The 20,507-nt window shown below is 38.0% G+C and overlaps 1 protein-coding gene across 3 annotated transcripts in view; it reads left to right on the top strand.

Moving 5' to 3' along the window:
- Positions 1-18,020, top strand: part of TMTC4 (transmembrane O-mannosyltransferase targeting cadherins 4) — a 56,088-nt gene extending 38,068 nt beyond the window's left edge. For 2 of the 3 annotated variants that reach the window (XM_033051477.2, XM_033051475.2), the window contains 7 exons: positions 4,234-4,313; positions 4,486-4,593; positions 4,720-4,861; positions 5,555-5,669; positions 6,178-6,290; positions 12,354-12,423; positions 12,942-18,020. In XM_033051477.2, the coding sequence (XP_032907368.1) occupies positions 4,234-4,313; positions 4,486-4,593; positions 4,720-4,861; positions 5,555-5,669; positions 6,178-6,290; positions 12,354-12,423; positions 12,942-13,093 (780 nt within the window). In that variant the 3' untranslated portion in view covers positions 13,094-18,020. The remainder of the gene's footprint in view (positions 1-4,233; positions 4,314-4,485; positions 4,594-4,719; positions 4,862-5,554; positions 5,670-6,177; positions 6,291-12,353; positions 12,424-12,941) is intronic. The other variant, XM_033051476.2, reaches the window with a different exon arrangement.
- Positions 18,021-20,507: the final 2,487 nt, after the last annotated feature.

Raw genomic sequence — 20,507 nt, 5'->3', positions numbered from 1 at the left:
AGTTACATTGTTACTTATATGGGAAATAGCCAGCATTTTTCTTTACCTAGATTTGAAATAACTGAATTTAAATGATTAAAAATTGTTGTTATTTTGTATGTAATCTCTACATTCTCCTTGCTACTGGCTTTTCTGTAAAGGATAGAAATTAATAAACATAGTTTTTGAAAAGCCATTTCAGTAGCAACTTTTCTGCAATAATAAGCCAGGAAGTTAAAATTACTCCCAACATAATGTTACTAACTATCTGCCTTGACATACCAGAGTAAGTAGCTTCAAAATTTATGCTTTATGCAAACTGCAATCATTATAGATAAAGTTTGTCAGAGAGGAGCTGTGCTAATACTGAAAAGGTACAATAAGTTTGTGAGACTGGTTTCTATACATTCTTAAAAGGTTCTGTAAAACCTCTTTGTTACAGAACAAGATTTAATCCTGCCTAAGGATCTGATCTTTGATCCTTAAGAAAGCTGATCTAGAGGGCATTTCCTTTAGATATTGAGATTTTTTTTCTTTACGCTATATATTAAAAGGGGATTATCTTCTGAGGAATTTAACTGAAATGCTGTAGGCTCTGTTTATATGGGCTATTTGCACTGTTTTGCCATCATTTTAGATGTCAAATTTTGTGTACACATGCAGTCATGCAGAAGAACCTTTAGACAACATTAGATACACAAACAAGATGTGAATAGCAAAAAAGCTTTGTTTTATTATTATTTAGAAAACAGAGTTTTAGTAGTAGAAGAAAGAGGAGATTGATGACAGGAGCTGGCATTGAACAGAGGCATCTGCATGTTCCTGGAGAAATTTTGACATCTGTGCTTTGCTTTCATCCTTTTCAGCAAATGTTCATATTTGCTGAAAGAGAGATTATAAGCAGCTAGGAAGAGACAGTAAAATTGATGATAATAGTAGTGCTCCAACTGAGGGGATGGACCTCCTAGAAGATGATGTTAGATTTCAGTATCTTCCTGTTCTGTTTTGAGGGAAAACAAAAGTAAAATAATCAACCTGGCAATAATTTAGTTTTTGTACAGGAAATTATTTCTTTTCCTCTCCTTGTCTAAATTTAACATATACTATGTATATCTGGCAAAGAATAATATTGTCTTTTTTATAATGACTTATTAGGCTGATTGAGGTATGGAACAGATAAATATATAGAGCCTATTCCTTGGCTCTGGTGCCATGGTTGTGTTAACTTAACACATGCCTGTTGAGAAAGAGTAGGTTCTACCCTAGGGTATTTATACCTGATCTCTTAGATTTAGAGAATACTGTGTTGTTATGCATCCCTGAGAAATGCTCCTTTTAGAGCTATTACTGTAAGGTAATTGCCTGTCTAAAATTGATAAAGGATCATCTGGGTATAATGTAATACGTCATTTTAGTTAATATTTAATCATTTAATAACGAAGGGCTCTTAAATGTTTAACCAGGAGAGGAAAATCTTCCCTCCCAGACTGGCATGCACAATATCTGTCAAAAACAGAAGAACCACACCTCTAGAGATGAAATTTTAAACAACTCACTGGCCCCTCATGGTTACAGACCAGATTCTTCCCACCCAGTGGTACACAGACAGCACTTGTGTCCCTGTGCTGTGCAGGAGAGTCACAGCCTTGTGCTCAGCAGACTGCAGGTGGTTACTGCAGGCCTGCTTTGAGTGAGCTAAAGGCTGACCTTGGCATCTGTCTGCTGTGGCCACTGAAGTGAGAGACACAGCTGGATGGCAGAAGTAACTTGCACCTCTCAAATGACTGTGTGCCTGCAAACCCTTTGCTGCATCTGTTCTTAAGAGCAGGATGTTGCTGCATCTTATAACACATTGCAGAACTGCTTTTGTCATTGGATATTTATGGGAGGCTGGGCACTTCTTCTGTATGTTTGGTTTTGGGCTTTTTTCCTCTTCCCTTCTTTGTCACCACCATATTGAGAGGAACTAAAGCTACAATTTCACTTGGAGGGAAATTAGAAAACTTACATACAGCAAGGAACCCTTCATTTTTGGGGGTATTGTGTAGAAGCACCATTTCCTTTCACACAGGACCTATAACAGAGGACAAAAGAAATACACTATTGCAAATGCTGATAGTTTATTTAAATAGTTGTGCTATCAGTTTTAACAGACCATAGTACATATTTTTAGTTCAGTTCACAAAATGTACAAGTACACTTAAACTTCATTTGATGTTTTGACTTGAGAATTGATATCTCTCAGTTTTCTTCAGACTGCACAATTCTGTTTGCATGAGAAAAATATTCTTGCTGCTGGTACTTTTGGGAAAAAAATGGATGTGAAGATACTACATGTTTTAAAAAAACTGTGAAAAATAGAAAATTGAAGTGCTGTTTCCTAACACAAGACAGCAGACATGTGAAAGACTGAGTGGTTGGTATACACCAAGATTTTTCTCATCTGCTCTGTCCCAGTCTTTAGTCAAATTTCATTTTGTAAAGCTTCTTAAAGAATGAAATTTAATCAAGTTAAATATAATTTTGTTTGCTGATACTGAAGTGTAAAGCTTCATACTTCAGGGGCTAACATCTAGTATTCAGTGAAATCTTTGAGTATTTCTTCTGTGTTGGCACAATTTATCTTTTATCTGCATAAAATCTGAATATGTAAACTTCAACATCTATAATCAGAGCAATCCAATTTGGTAAGAATGTTAGTGTTCTGAAAAACTTCTGGAAGAGATATATAAATAGAATTCAGTCCTAAGAAACACCTTTTAGGGTACTTCATTTTACTTTAATGACTCCTGGGAAAATGCTGCTCTTTTTGTCTTTTTTGACATTGTCAATGGATCTTCATTTGGTTATTTGTTGATGTAAATGTGCCATTCTGTTGCTTCTTTGCCATGGCCTTGTCATATTTTTATTTATTAATGTACAGTACAGTCCCAGGATCTTTTTCTTCATGGAAGCTGTGCTTTTACGGGATGCTGAATTTGTGTGTTATTTTATACCTTACAGTGTGAGGAGCTACCTCTGTGCATGCTTAGAAAGCTTTATAGCATCCCTGCTCTCCTTAAAACCAGTGAAAATACTTTTTCTCCCATTTGAGAAAGCATGGAAAATGTCCTTAACTTTATTTCTTGATGGTATGTTACTGCATAGTTATAATCATATAGAGATGAAATTCAACAATTAAATACCATAACAACTAAGCTCCAACAATCATGTGTACTGGATCAATAGGTCCCAGATACTGTTCCAACTGCAATTAGGGTTTTTCTGTTAATGAACAAATCAGACAAAATCCTTTGTTGAATGTAGAAGGTGAATTAGACTTACCTAAATGCATTACAAACCTATCTTTCTGGACTTCAAACTGAAGTTATTCCTGTATAGTGTTTTGAAATTAGATTCTCAAAGTTTGGAAAAAATTACCATGTGCGTGTTTTAGATGAAGTATATACAATTTGATTTCAAGTAGTAAAGTCATCTAAATAATGAGTCCTGATTTGGATGCTGAGAAATCTCTTTTCAACTGTCAGTACTCACAGTACTTTTCAACCACGTAACATAGTCTTCTGAGATTTGTCTTAAAGTGAGTTTTGAGATGTCTTCCAACTCAGATTTGTCCTGAAATATATTTATTCCTATTTACTCTTGCCATAAATTAGGTTGATGCATCTTCCCCTTGTAGTCTGAAAGCTCTAGATCCTTCCTTCATTCTTCAGTTTTTAACAGGCAAAGTCTCTAACATGTTGCTATACATATTACTTCATATTATTTTCACTCCTTGATATGTTTTTATCCAAAGACAGTAATTGTGCCTGTTACCTTTTGTTTGGGTTTTTTTGTGAATGTTGATTTTCTTCTAGTTCATGCTATAATGAAAACAAAGTTTGACACATTGCTGTAGTTTTCCTTCTGTTATGATAGATTTGATTTGAGTCAAACTTTCTCTTACCTGGCAAATAAACAAAATTAAGAGCAGGAGGTCTCCATACACAGTGCCTTGTGAAAGGTGTGATGACCTCACTTATAAAACTAGGAAGTGAATAATCTCTCATAAATAGCTGGAATAGGTAAAAAATCCTCAGATTTTTTCTTACTGTCTTCATTGTACGAATTATTCAATCTTAAGTATCAACCTACACCAAAAGCCAGCAGTGAATGACACAAGTGCTGACTGTTTCTCTTTGGAAAAAGAATTTTTAGCTACCACAAAATATCTGACTGTATGGCATCTGGTAGAATATCCATCTGTCTTTTCAGGTGCACTACAATGTTGGCAAAAACCTGGCTGACAAAGGAAATCAAAGTGCTGCAATCAAATACTACAGAGAAGCTGTAAGGTATTAGAAATTTTACTGCTTTAATGATCTGTCCTAAAATTGCTTTCGTGTTTAACATGAAGAAAATGCTTAGGTATTCATTTTCATATTTTGCAGCGTTGCAGAGCTAGCAATTTGCATATATTAATACATGTCGATGCATAATAATAATCTCTTAAATTTTAAATTTTAGGTTGAATCCCAAATATGTGCATGCCATGAACAACCTTGGAAATATTCTGAAAGAAAGAAATGAGCTCCATGAAGCAGAAGAGTTGCTGTCCTTAGCTGTACAAATACAGTATGTTTAGACCAATGCTAAACAGTGTTTTGCACCAACTGAGCCAAAATGATACAACAGGATCTTGTGTTTCAAAGGCTTAATTGTCCTCCTCTCTTGGTGTTTTTTTTTTCCCAAATTGCCCAGACCTGATTTTGCTGCTGCATGGATGAATCTAGGAATAGTGCAGAACAGTTTAAGAAGGTTTGAAGAGGCAGAGCAAAGCTACTGGACAGCAATTAAACACAGAAAAAAATATCCAGATTGTTACTACAATTTAGGGCGGTTGGTAAGTGCTTTTGAATAAATTATAGCTATGACTGGACTCTGTGTGTCTTTGTGTGACTATATATACATATATATAAAAATAGATAGATGTATATAATTCTGCTGTACTGTTGAAAGCTGATAGTTATCCCAGTTTGCTTATATTGTATTTTAGGGTGATTTCATACTTTTGGCAGTTTTTCCTATTGCTTTCCTGGTATACTTCCTCCCACACAACCTTTGGTAATACTACTTCATCAAATAAAGAAGTATAAACAAAAATACAGATTTTAAAATTATTTTTTCCAAAAGATATTATTCATCATTTCCCAATATTGGACTGTTTTGCATACATTAGTATATTTTTAGCTAGTAGACCTATGCTGAAAAATTCAAATTAGATTTTTGGAAATATGTACATTAAATATTTACTAAATCTCTTGTGCAGATTTCTAAATTGTATGCTGCTTCTTCTCCTTATTCTATGGGTACATGCATATTTGAAGACAAGCCTTACTTCCAAAGAAAAGGAAAATTAGTATATAGCATTCTTATCTTCCATACTACAAGAGTATTCCTTTAAGTTTATTTTTGTCTATAAAAATAAATCCCACTAGAAAGGAGCAAGACATTAACAACTTTTTAGTGTCTTTAGTGAATGGTAGGAAAGTAAGGGAAGTATTAGCAAAATTACTGGATTTTTCTTTTGTTTTAGTATGCAGATTTGAATCGCCATATAGATGCATTGAATGCATGGAGGAATGCTACAGTCCTGAAACCAGAGCACAGTTTGGCTTGGAACAATATGATAATATTGCTTGATAACACAGGTAAAGGTCTATTTGAATTTTTTAATGAATAATTCAGTGTCTAGAAAAACTTAAAAATCCTTTATGTGTTTCTATCTAGAAGGATCTCTACCTCTTCTTTGGCTACCCAGACACTCTAATAATATAAGAATGCCTTCTGACTCAGTAATTTTAAAGTATCACTTGAAATCCAGCCCATCAATTGAATTTCTGATACTTACTTGAAATGCCATCATTGTGCAAGCATGTTTGTATTATAGATTAAATTCCAGAACTTTTTAATCTCTGTTTTGTTGTTCTTCTGAAGGTGTTATCTGTTGAAAACAAAATGAAGATATTTTGTTGCCTTAGTCACAGGATTTTACATTTGTGTGTTTCTGTGTGTGTGTGTGTGTGAGAGAGAGACACCTGGTTTTCTCTAGAAAACTATGCAGTCAGCTATTTGTAAAATGTGTGCTTGCAGCATGAAAAGTAACTAATAAGGCTGTGTTAAAACATGATTTCTCTTTTTCTGCTACCTGGCTCCCAGGCAACCTAGCTCAAGCAGAAGCAGTTGGAAGAGAAGCCCTGGAATTAATACCTAATGATCATTCCCTTATGTTTTCCTTGGCTAATGTACTGGGGAAATCACAAAAATATAAGGTGGGTAACTAGAGCTTTTTGACTCTTTGGGTTGGTTTAGTTGGGTTTTTTCCCTTAATTAAACCACATCTACATTTTTTGTAGAAACCATTTGAGGAGGCCATTGTGGACTATGACTTAGATAACGTTCCAGGGCCTTTTTCTGTCACAGTATTGGTGTGTGATTCTTTCTTGAGCTTATCCCTCCTTATTTTAGATGCCTGGGTTACAAAAATTGCTGCCCTACACTGTCAGTGGTCAGTGGAGAGAAATAGGCTCTTAAGCACACTAGAGGGCAGTTAGGGTCTTGTGTTGCTTCACTGCCGAGGCAGAAAGCCTGCATTGAATTAGAGACCTTGTTTCAGGAACTCAAATTAATTGGGACAGGCTAATCCTTGTGCTTTTGCTATGTATTCTGTGAATATATACATATATAGATAAGAATTCCAGCCTTTTTGTCTCAGACATGATCTAAAATATAGTAACACGAGTTTGTTAATCCCAGATTGAGGATGGGATACCTGGGTGATCTCAGAATACTATGAGAGAAAGTACATACATTGCCCAATATACTGAATTTTCTCTTGGATGCAGTGGACCAGCCTGTGAGTGGTACCTCAGCATCAGCTACCTTTATTTGCAAGTAGTAAATGTAATGAAACTGATGAGAATTACTTGTTTACCAAAGGGAATTGTTTAAGCAGACAGAGAATAAATTATACACATTTAATGTAGTTAGTTGTGTAAACTGACTCTATAATCAGTGATTTATATATGTGATAAGGACAAATTAATAATCGAGTTCTTGGTGTTTCTTAGGACATCAGTACACATCATTTACTGAACCTTTTTTAGGTTTTTTTAGGCTTTTAAGGGATTTGATATCTTTTTGCTAGTGATAATGTTAACAGCACTGCAGGAACATATTCATTTACATATGAAGTAAGAAGATTCTATGATGTGAAACTTGACAAGAGGAAATGGCCTAAGTTGCACCAGGAAAGGTTTAGATTAGATATTAGGAAGTTTTTTCACAAAAGAGGTTGAAAAACATTGGACCAGATTGCCCGGGGAAATAGTGCAGTCAACCATCCCTGGAAGTCTTAAAAAAATGTACAGATATGGCATTTGAGGACATGGTTTAATAGTGAACATGCTGGTGGTGCAGGGTTTACAGTTGGAACTCATGATCTTAAAGGTCTTTTCCAACTTTAGTAAGTCCATGATTCTCAAAATAGATGCATTTGTCTAGTAGTTATCTTCTTCTAGACTGGCTGGGATTTTTTGTGGACACTCTAATTCTATTGTCTCTCCACCTGAGACTTATAAAATATATATTTTAGCTTAATTTAACAAAGTTCCAGAAGGACACAAATTAACATCCAGAATGCATAAGATATGAGATTATGGAGGAGGTAATAGCTAGAATTATTTTGGTGAGTCAGGCCTGTGGAAGAATAGAGGATTTTATAGTCATTCATCAGGAAGAATAGGTAGCGTGACAGAATAAAGAGCATTCATAATGAAATAAAGTTGAAAAAATAAGTTGAAAACAAGCTAGAAAACTTTTCCAGGTGTAGGAGAGACAAGTCTGTCTTAGTGGATTTTAAAAATAAAAAAGAAGATAGTGGTTTTGATTGCCAGCCCTGAAAGGTGGTTATGCTGCAGGAGAACGTGTTGGAGACAAAGCAGAAGTAAGAGTAGGGGAAAGTGCAACTTTTATATCCACGTTCTGAAAAAAACAAAAGGAACAGTAGAGCCGAGGAAAAAAGCAGAGCGCCAGTGAGTGTTTTAGTAGTTCAATATGGAGTAGTAGGTTTGTGCAGAGCTTAACCAGTCACTTAAAACTGATGGGTTATAACAGGGAGAGCAAATTAAGGGAATTGGAAAGTGGGCTCATTTACAAAGGTTGTATTTGGCATTGCCTGGAAAGAGGAGATGCAGATTTGTTTGTAATGGGAGAATGCTTACTGACAAAAAAAAAAATCAAAAACATGAAAAATTCAGATTTCTTGTCCACCCTCTCACCATGTAAAAACAGAGAAGAGGATGGCTCTTCAAGGATTTTTATTGAATGGAATTGGAAGGGAGGAATGGGGAATGAAGACTGTCAAGGTGATGGAGGTAATTTCCAGAGTGCTGCCTGGCTCTGTCTGATGTGTTGTATAACCTCAGGCATTTAATTTATTAGTTTACTTGTTATGTGTCTGTGTAAAAGTTGCTACTATGTTGGCTCTGTTGCTGCAAAGGAAGATCTGTTCTGGGATTTTTTGTTATCTCCTATTTTAAAAGACATTGAGTCAAAAAGATTTTATTATGTTGTGAGAGATTTCCTTCCAATAAGCACACAATATTATCCTCCTTCCAATAAGCACACATTTTCCTTCAGTTTCAAATGCACTTTGATTTTCAGCAGAAGATAGGTTTCCTACGTCACAAAAAAAAATTTAAATAGCCCTTTATTTTTTGTTTGTATCTAGTGATGAATGATTTATTGTTCCAGAGAGAAAAGCGCATAAAGGATGAGCTGTTTCTGTGGTTTTGTTTGGGTTTCTTAATTAACATCTGTTATATCAAGTTAGATTCTCCTTTAAATGCTTGTTCTTATCTCAGCTGATGAAGAACCAAGCTATCTTTAGTTCTTTGAAAAAGATGTGTGCTATAATTTTGTTATATATACATCTATGCTATTTCTGTAAAAAGTGCAATAAATTGAAACCATTCAGCATTTTTTTGTATTTGAAATAAAGCCAGACTACAATTTTGTGGTCCTGGCAGCAGATGGAATGCAGTGTGCTTACCCCAAGCCTTTGCTATATGTAAGCTGCAGCTTTCTTGGCAACACTTAAAGATTTGGCAAGATGCAGCAATTTGAAATACCACTCATGTACTGGAATGTATATTTACTCCATATATCCACAGTAATATGAATATGATGCACCTTAAATAGCCTTTAATCAACCACTATGCTTCTACTAGCTGCTGAGCAAATAGTGGTGATAAAAATATTCTCAGCATGGAGTTGAAGATGTATGGTAATGGCATCCAGGTTTTGAATATGTATTTCATTAAATTACCTGGAAGTGCATTGCACGTGTTGTCCCACTGTGCTTCAGCAGGGAAAGGATGCAAGTCTCTACATTAGATGCTCCTCCTCTGTGTAGGTGGCAACTTCTAGGCATAAGGCTGATTTAAATGGTGAGCATATCTTTCATTTTGATTGCTGTTAACCTGCCCAGTGAGAAAAGAAAACAATTTACGAGACAAAAATACTAAAATTTGGAGTGGGGAAAAACACAACTTTGTGGGACTTGAAATTACTACATGCTTTCAAGTGCCAATCCACTGCTGATTTTTAGGATTGGAGAGTTGTATGGAAAGAGGAGGTTATCTTGCACCATTTGCCAAATGTTTGAGTCTCAGTATGTTTCTCAGGTGACTGAGAAACATGGAAATCATGGAATAATTTTGCCTGGAAATGACATCTAAAGGTCATCTAGTCCAACCCCTAAGCCAAACCAGGGCCAGTTCCAGTTGAATCCTGAACATCTCTGTGGATAGTGATTCTATAACCTCTCTGGACAGCATCTTTCAGTGCTTGACCAAATTTATGATAAAAAAGAAATTGATGTTTCCTTTCATTGGAATTACTTGTATGCCAGCTTGCATCCATTATGTCTCATCCCATCTCACAGACATGTGAGAAGAGTCTGTTTCCATCTGTGCAGCACCTTCACCTTCTCTCCTGAAGGCTGAAAAGATCCAGTTCTCTCTCAGTTGTTCCTTGCATGTCTTGTGCTCCAGCCCTGTACTGTCTCAGTGGCTCTCTGCAAGACTCACTGGAGTATGTCTGTGTCCTTCTTGTAATGGAGACCCCCAGCCTGGGCACATACTCCATGTGTGGTCTCAGAAGGGCTTATCAAAATCACATGGTCACTAGAGGTCCGTTCCAGCCTCAACCATTCTGTGATACCTGCTAGTCTGTTTCTCTGCCCTGCCCAGGTCCCTCAAAACAGCTGTTCTCCCTTCCAGTGTATTTCTCACTCCCTCCTCTTAGGTACTCTGTGTAAAGTTTTGAGATTGCATTCAGTCCCATCATCCAAAACACTAATGAAATCATGAAACAGTATGGGTTTCAAAATACCAATGCATCCAGGAACTTTAATAGTCTGAGTATGAGAATGCTGGAGCAACTGCTCGTGCCATAGGAAAGCAATGCTAAAACTTGTACTATGGAGTCCTATACTCTAAATTTGCAAACATCTGACTCCCTTGTTAACTCCTATCAGGAGAAGGAATACTTCTCCTGGAGAAGTATACTTCCTCTGGAGATTGTCTCATCCAGTCCCCTGCTAGAGCAGGTTTCACAGAATTCTGTCTAAACAGGTTCTGGATATCCCCAGTGAGGGAGACTCCACAACCTGTCTGGTCAATCTGTTCCAGTGCTCTGTCACCTGCACAGTAAAGAAGTTCTTCTTTATGTTCAGGTGGAACTTCCTGTGCATCGGATTCTGCTCATTGCCTCTTGTGCTGTTGCATGGCATGAAATGAGAAGAGCCTAGATCCATCCTTTTGGCACCTTCCCTACAATACTTACAGACATTGATGAGGTCCCCTCTCAGTCATCTCTTCTTGAGGCTGAGCAGGCTCAGCTCCTTCTGCCTTTCCTCATAAAAGTTGTCCCAGTCCCCTCATCATCTTCACAGCCCTCCACTGGACTGGCTCTGAGAACCCTGGGGTTTGTCATTTCCTTGACTAGTGGAGATGCAGGCACTTTCTGCAAGAGTCTCTCCTGGCTTGAGAATGGCAGCCTCAGCTGTGCTCAGCAATGCTTCTAGTTTGGGTTCGAATTTTGACATATGGAGAGGCTCTTAAGTCACTCAGAGCTGGGTGACTCAATCTTGACATCAGAAATTTCTTTTTCCCTGAAGGGACCCTTACAGAGAGTTATTTCATGGTTGACATGAGAAGATAGTGGAACCAAAAATCTGGCTGACAGGTTTTCTTTTTCAGTAGAGCCTGTGTTTTATTTTAAGCAGTGAAAGCTTAGCACAAAGGAAAGGACTTTTCTCCATGTTACTGTTCTCACATACCTCAGACAGCAACTATGTGCATTCAGATGGAAGTCTACCACGTTGAGGTAATTTTATCTTCAGGTCATTTGCATTGAAACTGAATGAACAACTTTCCCTAAAGCACAGCACAGCATAGAAATCTATGTAAAATTTCCTCTTGAGTACTTAAGCTTGCATGTCAGTGAGTAAATATGCTCCATTTGGATGGGGGGAGGGGGTGTGGCTTCTTAAATTTCTGCAGGAAATATGCTGTGGGAAAAAAGGTACCAATATTAGCAGCTAGTTTAGAAAAACAGAATTGTTTTAATTAGAGAATAAATTTAGTGGTAAATTATTTTCTGAATATTAGGTGAGGGAACTGAAGTCTTCTAAGAAGTACTCAGATATCAAGAGTCTTAAGAGTATACATTGCAAGTGGTAATACAGAGAAGATAACTGGTGAGGAAAATGTGAAGGATGTTGCATGGCATTATATGATTTGAAATGGTTTTTTAAGTGAAAGGTGCTCAGCTATTCAGTACTAAAGGTACTTCATGGGGAAGCACACTGAAACATCTGTTTGAAAGGGATTTACTGGAATACCCATATTTTTAATGCTAAAACTATTGTAAAAGGAAAAGTGTCTATAAGCAGTTTGCTTAGATACCAAATTACATTTCCTTAATTTGATTGCATAAGTAGGGAAAGCTTCAGCAGGTAATGTTTGAACATATTATAACTGTTAAAAAAAGCTACTTTAGGCAATGAGCAAACTTCACTAGTGCTTAATAAATTTCTGCTAAAATAACAGCAGCCTATGAAAACATGACACTTATTTGTAGCATTATTATTGTTTTCAGGAGGCTGTAGGCATCTGAGCTACAGACATGCTCAGTATATTATAAGGTGTTATCATATAGATATAGCATTGTTTTGGAGGGTTTGTAATTACAGTGGTGGATAAGTTTGGTATTGTTTTATATATATGAGAATGGACTTTCCTGATGACTTGTTATTTTAAATTATTCAGGAATCTGAAGCTTTGTTCCTCAAAGCAATTAAAGCCAATCCAAATGCTGCCAGTTATCACGGTAATTTAGGTAAGAGCCTTTCTAACTCTTATCAGCTGTACTGTTTATTTGCTTCATATTCATTGTGTTTAAAAAGAAAAAGCCATCTTTTGAGCCTTTTTCCTGCTGGGCAGATTTCTATTTTACTTTCTAGAAGACCTGCCAGCCAGAAGAACAGGGTACTAAAGCCAGAAAAGCTGTCACACGATATGACAGATCAAGAGGGCTGCACAATCCAGCCCAGAGGTAGCTGCACTTTAGTGTCTGCAAATTGGTTCATTTATGCTATGCTTGTAACCCGCAATGAGCTCACCAGATAAGAGCTGCCATTTATGGCCCCATTGTAATTCATTCCTTCATCATTCCCATGCCAGTTCTACTCCCAGGCTTTGCTCCTGCATTTGGCAACAGAACAAGCAGCTACTGTGCCACCAGCCAGTGACAGACCCTCACTGGAAACAAATACTTCAATGTTGTTCTCCAAGTGATTGGCAAGATTGTACATTATTCAACAATATTGCTAATGAAATTCCCCATTGATGTTCCAGCTGTGCTTTATCATCGCTGGGGAAACCTTGACTTAGCAAAGAAGCACTATGAAGTCTCTCTGAAGCTTGATCCCATGGCACCAGGAACCAAGGAAAACTACAACCTCTTAAGAAGAAAACTGGAGCAGTTGCAAAAGAAAGGCGGTGCCTGATGTTCCTTTTCAGGTTGCCTGTGCATGCTGTTTACGACTGCTGTTACATGAGTACTTTTGACCATGTACAGAATTCAGTCATCATTTCTCAAAAACAACACCACCAGCACTGCACACTTGAATGTCCAGTTTTGCCCTCCTACAGATGCTAACATTTCAGCTTGAGGGATCATTTTATTTTTATTTGAACTGCTTTTAAAGTCCATTAGGACATTTTTAGAGGTATATAAAAGCAATGCAAATGGAATTTCACAGCATACACTTGTAATTTGATATCTTCATCTGACTTTTTTAGTAGCAGGATGAATAGCAGGAGGCAGTTTTATTTCTGAAAGTGATACTTAAAAGTGCAATTTCCTGTTTAAATCCTGATCTTTTCAAGTATGAAAAATATCTGTCCACTTCAGTTTTATTACTGCCTTTCAGTGCCAGTCCTGCAGAGCCAATGGAAGAATGAATTATCTCCAGCACATCAGTCTACTCCTATAATTTGAGTTGAGCCCTTATGCTCATTTCTATCTCCAGCCTGTGGAGTGTGAGATTTGTACAGGAGTAAATAAGGGCAAGGATTTGACCATAAATGTCTGTCAGCCAGTGTACTGCTCAGGTATGCTTGAGTGTAGAAAATACTGTTCGATGAAGATGGAGATTTTAGCAAGCAGCTAATGGAAAGAAGGTGAGGCAACAGAAGTCAGGTGGAGTTTCTGTATTCTTGCAGACAGCCTCAGCTACTACAGACAACATGGACAGCAAGTCAGAATTGTTTTAGCTCCTGTGGCAGGTCAGTGGTTTAAATACAGTATAGTGTTGCACCTAATTGCTGTGTTGTCAGGCAATTCAGTGCTTTCTGGTTAAGGACATTACACCTTTCAGCTCCTATATTGCTGGAGAATGAAGAGAGAATTTCTGTGGAAAAGTAACTGTGCAGAAGACCTGACCTTGGCTGTTGATCTGTTACCTGGAAGAACTTGGCTTCACCTTTGTCTCCCATGGCTCATGTGTTTGCTGAAGGGGCAGATAAATAAGCATAGCTGTTAATGCATAAACTGAGCACATTGATGTGGGATGATTCAGAGGTGGTTTATGTTGGTACCATGTTACCTCTCAAAAGGGGCTATGCTTTAATACACATTTGAACTCTGGCTGTCCAGAGTTGTTTGTTGTGTAGTAATATTTACATTCCTGCTTCAGGAAGTAGTCACATGTCTGTTTATTTGCTGGTGGTTGGTTTTTCCAGTTTCTTTGGGGGTTTTTGACATGTTTGGTTTTGTTTGTTTATTTGTTTGTTTAAGATTGGAAGTTTGCTATTGGATATGAAAGCTGGAGAACTTTACCTGTCTTTTCATATTCCTTTTTTCTTGCCATCCGTGTACCCTGGGAGAAATTGATCAGCACAGTATTTGCAGCTTTCCTAATTTGTCCATCGATTATTGTGAGACTGTTTAGCATTTTCCACACACAACTCATCTGTGTGTGGAACCACTTTAAGTGTCTGGGAAATTCCTGCCACAGGACAGGATGCTATGTGACCTTCTCATCTGATCACCATAGAACCATTTTATATCAATACCATGTTTTGAACCTCCCAGAGGCTACTTTTACATTATACATTTGCTTGGAAATGACAGTTGTTTCAAGAACTCGGTGTGTCTACAGAGCACACTGCAATACTGCAGAACTACCAAAGCACCCTCTGACAAAGCTAGCTCGGGTACTACAAGTCATGCAGGTACTTTAATGTACTATTTTTGCCACACTAACTGTAGATATAGCCAGCAAGGCTGTGGCAGTGTGGTGCTATCCACAAATTTGGCTTTGAACCAACTAACATGGCTACATACTGGTTTTAGTCAAGGTGCCAGAGACATGTATGTGTGCTCCTCTCCTACAAATACAGCCTGTTTCTCAGTGGAACTAATTAGTTCACATAGGGTACAAAGCTGTGGCAAACTCCATTTCTTCCTGGCTTCTGTACAAAATTTTCAGAAATTTGTTTCTGAATATGAATCAAGCATTCTCTTTAATAAGTATCTGGTAGGCAGAATTTACACTGCAAGTATGGCTAATCATCTTTCAATGACCAGCATAGCTTAGCTTGCTTTTGTATCTGAAAGGTACTGAACTAGATACACCCTTCAGTACAAACAGCAGGTTCTTAAGGCTTTCCATACATAGCCTACTGTTCATCAGACAGAGAGAACATGTAGCTTCTTCAGTCACGAGGAATTAAAGACTTGGGATGTGGCTGGATGAGCTAATTTATAGCAGAAGATAAATATTAATCAGGTCTTTTCTGTATATTTGGAATATGACATCCTGAACTTAAATTATTATTCTCATCATGAAGTCCACATGTGTAGTTTTCCCTGTTGCTCTCCATATCAGCTTTAAAGACATCCACTAGATCAATATTATGTATGAGGGATGAATTCTTTCTGGGTCATTATAAACCAAAGCTGCAGAAATTCCTCTGTGGAAGTCCTTCTATTCAAGAGTCTTAAGACAGACCATACAGACCAACAAATTGGATGTTTTGTTAATATTTGAAAATGATGTTTACTTTTCAGTACAGACAATATAATTTCCTCTTGATTAGCTTTCTGGCTACCTGCATATATTTTTGTGAGGGTTTATTTGTTTTATATAATATTTACTACTATAGAAATTCAATGTGATTACTTGTATGATGGTAATATGAAGCATACCCATATGTCTAAGTGTAATGTTGAGGCAGAATTATGTTCAGAAGAAGCCACAAAGATGACTGCTTTTGTAATAAAAACTTCCTTAAGACTTTTAAGAATACTAAATATTTTTTTACTTTATTTTCAGAAATACTTTGAAAGTGCAAACAGTGCAGTGGCTTTTATTAAAATGGTTATAATGTTAAACTTTTTATTGGTTTTTCATTTTCATACCTCATAACTGACTCCTGGAACAGTGCAGAACACTCAACTTCAAACAGAAAAAGGTGAAGAAAAAGTGAACTTGTATATAAATGTAGTACAAATACTGTCTATCTTTCCAGCATGCTGGATTTTTTTTCCCATTGCTAATTCCAGAAAATTAAGGTTTCCTTATCAGTTGGCCTGTTTGATTCCCTAGGGAAATTAATATGCCTTTTTTTCTTCCTTTTTTTTTTTCTTTCTTTTCTTGAGAAGGATTACTTGTTCAAATACAGTTCTGAGAAGAGAAATACAGAATGATTTAATGCACAGAATGGAGTCAGGAAAATAGTCACAATGACTGCTATGGATGTTAAGATTAAGACTCTTTTCACCAAAAACTTCCAGCAGAGTTCCCTAACTGTATGTCTCTATTGTGTCTAGACCAATGCCATGTACATGAAGTTTCCTATTATTTAATTTCATAGTATTTAAACTTTAGAGATGTGGGTTGTGTGTGTGTTTATGGGCACTAAGAAATAAAAATCTATAATACTTTTGAATGGTTTTTTAAAAATATTGGGCCTCTTCACTGGGAACCTTTTCCTTCCTATTTCAGATACCTGTACCTGAGCTATTCATCCTAGTTCTCTGTATAGTCACTGGGGAAAAAAAAATCTTTAGGATGTAAGAAGTCATACTTGAAGGAAATATTCGTCTTCACTAACTTCAAAGCGTAACTAAGGTGATCAGCTCATATACAAGAAGAAAAATCTCACTGCTGCTTTCAGTTGAAGTACTCTGGTCCCATACATGAAGTAATTTGGTCCCTCTAGCATTCTCGTACATTATTGGCACCAAGAATGTTAAAAGACTGGCATTGAAGCAAACTGGCAGATAGTTGCCTTGAGAGTCAGAGAGTAGCTGGATGAGGGAATGGGAGAAAACAAATTAACTTTGATAAATTTACATGAGTGATAAAGCATTGAACATCAAATCCCTGTGTATGAAAACAGAATGTTCATCTCCGGTTCAAGTCATTGCTAGCTTCTGTTTCTGTAATGAACAGTAATAACTTATGAATTTTGGTGTCTTTCACTCCTGTTTTAAAAAGCAATTCTAAAGCAACTGTAAATTTGCAACAGTGAGACTTGTATTTTTTTTCCTTACGTTGCAGTTGCTATTTCAAGCTGTAGCCGTTAGAATGTTAAACGTCATATAGCACTGTGTGTTTCAATATGGTGAGGCTTTTTGTTTCGGTATCTTTTTGACATTTATTTGCTGGTTCCTGCCTGTATTCCGTATTTCACATGAGTATTGGTACATTCACATACCTGTCATTACATGTAGATTCCCATGTGCCTCTCAACTTGGCCCTTTCACTGAACAGTGCTCCCTTCCACAGCTCTTGGTATGTCTCTACCAAATGTGCGTTAATGGGGGCACGTTTAACTCAAAAAGACTAATTTTTGCTAGGAGCAAAAGTGAGATCACATGGCTGGATTTCTGCGACGTAAAAGCTGAGGAAGCCAAATTTGTGTCATGGAACACCACAAGCAGCAGGTGCTACTAGTAAAGGGCATTTCAGACTGTGCTGGGCTCCAGAATAATGTGAAGTGGTTGTACATAGGTGTAATGTTATAAACACAGCAACTTGAACCCTGTGCTTCAAAGGAAAAGGACTATAAATCTCTCCAAGGAAGATGTGCACAGCTGCATGGACTATGGATTGTTGCAGGACTGATTACTTTGTGTTAGAAAGTTGCACTGCCGTGTTGTGGCATGGGTGTTCCGTGTGTGTCAGTGATGATACATGTCAAGTGGTTCAGGGCTTTTTAAAATAAGTATTTTTGTTAGGAAAAATCCCTACAGGTACTGAAACTGATAGCTTGTGATTTCTGAGCTGAACTTTTTTTATGTAGTGTTAATCATTTAGATTGCCAATGGTATGTTCAATTTATTTTCAGCTGAGCAGGAAGCAAATACATTTGTAATGAAGCCATGAAATAAATCTGCATTTTGCTATCTTTTTTTTGCATAGATTTTAATTGTGACAATGGTGTTTATTTTTGTAATAAGTTTTTAATTCAGGGTTCTGCTACAAGCTAGGAAGAAAACCTAATGAGTCTGGCAGACTAGGATTGGGACATACGGGAAGATGTTCTTCCTCTTAGAGTAAGAGTTCAAAATCTTGATTCAGTGTGTATTGATGTTGAATGTGTGTGCCCAAACAAACAAAAAAGCAGCACCTGAAGAAAGCAATAGAATACTTAACTAATTAATTCAGTCTCTAAATATTAACATATAGAAAGCAGGAACTACTACCTCAAATGCTGAGCAACCTCTGCCAAAATCGGATTTTTTACCCAGTGTGCAACAAGCCAATAATTACACACTTAAGAGAAACTTTATTTATTTCAGAGTTGCACAATCCTGGGCTGCTCAGTGGTATTGCACAAATTGCACACACTAATTATCAGAACTTTTTACTATTTCCACAATTTAGCAAACAAAGGAATTAGTAGTGTTCACTCGCTACAAGTTACATAGTTCTCTTATTAACTGGTATTATTTTATTGGTTAATGATTCTCTTGCTTCTTATGCTAATTAGCCCCATGCTCAAGTCTTTCTCTTATTGGGGTTGGTGGGTTTCTTGGGTTGGGGGTCCATGAGCCAGTGGTCACAATCTCCCCCTGCTGGAATTGTCATTTACCCAGTCAGAGCTGATTTCGGCACAATTGCTGGGTTTGGTTTATTAGTTTCTACTTTATCTTGGGAATTCTGCTAGATGTCTTCATGGCCTGTAATTTCCGCATTCTTTGTGTCCACTATCAGTGGTACATCCTTCTTCCCAAGCTTCTTAACCTCCTCCTAGGTCTGAGATCATTGAAGCATTTTAAGCCCTAAACCCTAACAAGGCAGTTCTACCAAGTAATTTGTTTTTTCCAACACCTGGACATCACTTAGAGCTTTCTTGTTAGCTGTTATTCGTTCACAGATTGACTATCCCTTGTTGTTGATTACGCTTAAAAGCATACAAAGAGCAAACATCAAAGAACATCCTTTCTTAAGAGAGTTTTTTACATATATTTACATATACATATTTTTATATGTTGTTTTGCAACAATCCTACCCAGTGTTATAGGTGGAATAGAATTATTGAGTGGTAATTGGGTAAGAAAGTGAATAGTCTTTTATACAAGAGATACAACCTGGCTTCCACTTAGTAACTAGTCAAGGAGAAGGGACTGACACCAAAATATAACCTGCTGTCCCAATAACTACAGAATGGTACTCCCAAAAGAATCATAGAATATGCTGAGTTGGAAGGGACCCACAGGGATCATCTTGGCCCTGCATGCACAGGGCCTTTCCCAAGAGTCACACCGTGTGCCCAAGAGTGTTGTCCAAAATGCTTCTTGAACTTCATCAGGCTGATGCTGTGACCACTTCCCTGGACAGCTTGTTCTAGGGCTCAACTATCCTTTGGTTGAGAAACCTTTTTTCTCATATCAAACTTAAACCTTCCCTGACACAACTTCACAGCTTCAGGCCATTCCCTTGGGTTCTGTCACTAGTCACCAGGAAAAAAAAAATCAGCGTTTGCCCCTCTGCTTCCCCTCATGAGATAACTGTGGACTGTAGTGAGGTCTCCCCTCAGTCTCATCCAGGCTGAACAGACTGCTCATATGGCTTCTCCTCTAGACCCCTCACCACCTTCAAAGTCCTCCTTTGGACACTCTCTAATAGTTAAGTACCTTCCTTATATTGTGGCACCCAAAACTGCACACAATATTCAAGGTGAGGCCGCGGCAGTGCAGAGCAGAGTGGGACAATCCCAATGGTGCTGCTGTGCCTGATGTCCCCCAGGACAGGCTTGGTCCTCCTGCCTACCAGGGCACTGCTGACTCATGTTCAACTTGCCATCGGCCAGGGCCCTTTCTACAGCACCACAGAAAGGGGTATCTCACTCTTAGTCCTCCTATCACTTCAAAGTGATTTGCTGTGTGGAAATCTTCACATGCTTTGCTAAAGAGCAGACATCCCTACGGAGCCAGCTTGAGGGAGTCTGGCTGGTAGCTGGAAGCTACAAGCTGCGGGGAAAGGTGGTAGAGAAAGGCACACTCACCACCCTCAAACTTTAAAACTCCTGCTTCGGCCAACTCAAGACCAATCTGTGCCTGCAGCCAGAATCCCTTCATATACAGCAGTCAACAGCGTTTACAGAATAATAAGGGGTTTTTTAAATGTTCTCTAAAGGCCAGATTCGCTGCCAAATGTTGCCAAATTGCTTGACGCACGTTTATTACGGCCTAAAGGAGGCGAGGCCCTGGTGCGGGTTCCGGGAGCGGCCTTTCCCGGGAGCACCGGGCGCTGCTCCTGCTTTGGCAGCGGGCACGGGTTGTCCGGCTGTCCCGGCCCCGCGCCCGCCTGGCCGCTCTGGCCGCGCTCCGGCCAAGCACGCTCCGTCCCTCTGGCAGCCGCGCCAGCCCCGGCCAGCAACCCCGGCTCACCCCGGTCCCGCTGC

Source organism: Catharus ustulatus, chromosome 2, assembly GCF_009819885.2.
Source record: "Catharus ustulatus isolate bCatUst1 chromosome 2, bCatUst1.pri.v2, whole genome shotgun sequence".
Classification (NCBI taxonomy): Eukaryota; Metazoa; Chordata; class Aves; order Passeriformes; family Turdidae; genus Catharus; species Catharus ustulatus.
This window is presented reverse-complemented; position numbering and strand designations above follow the sequence as displayed.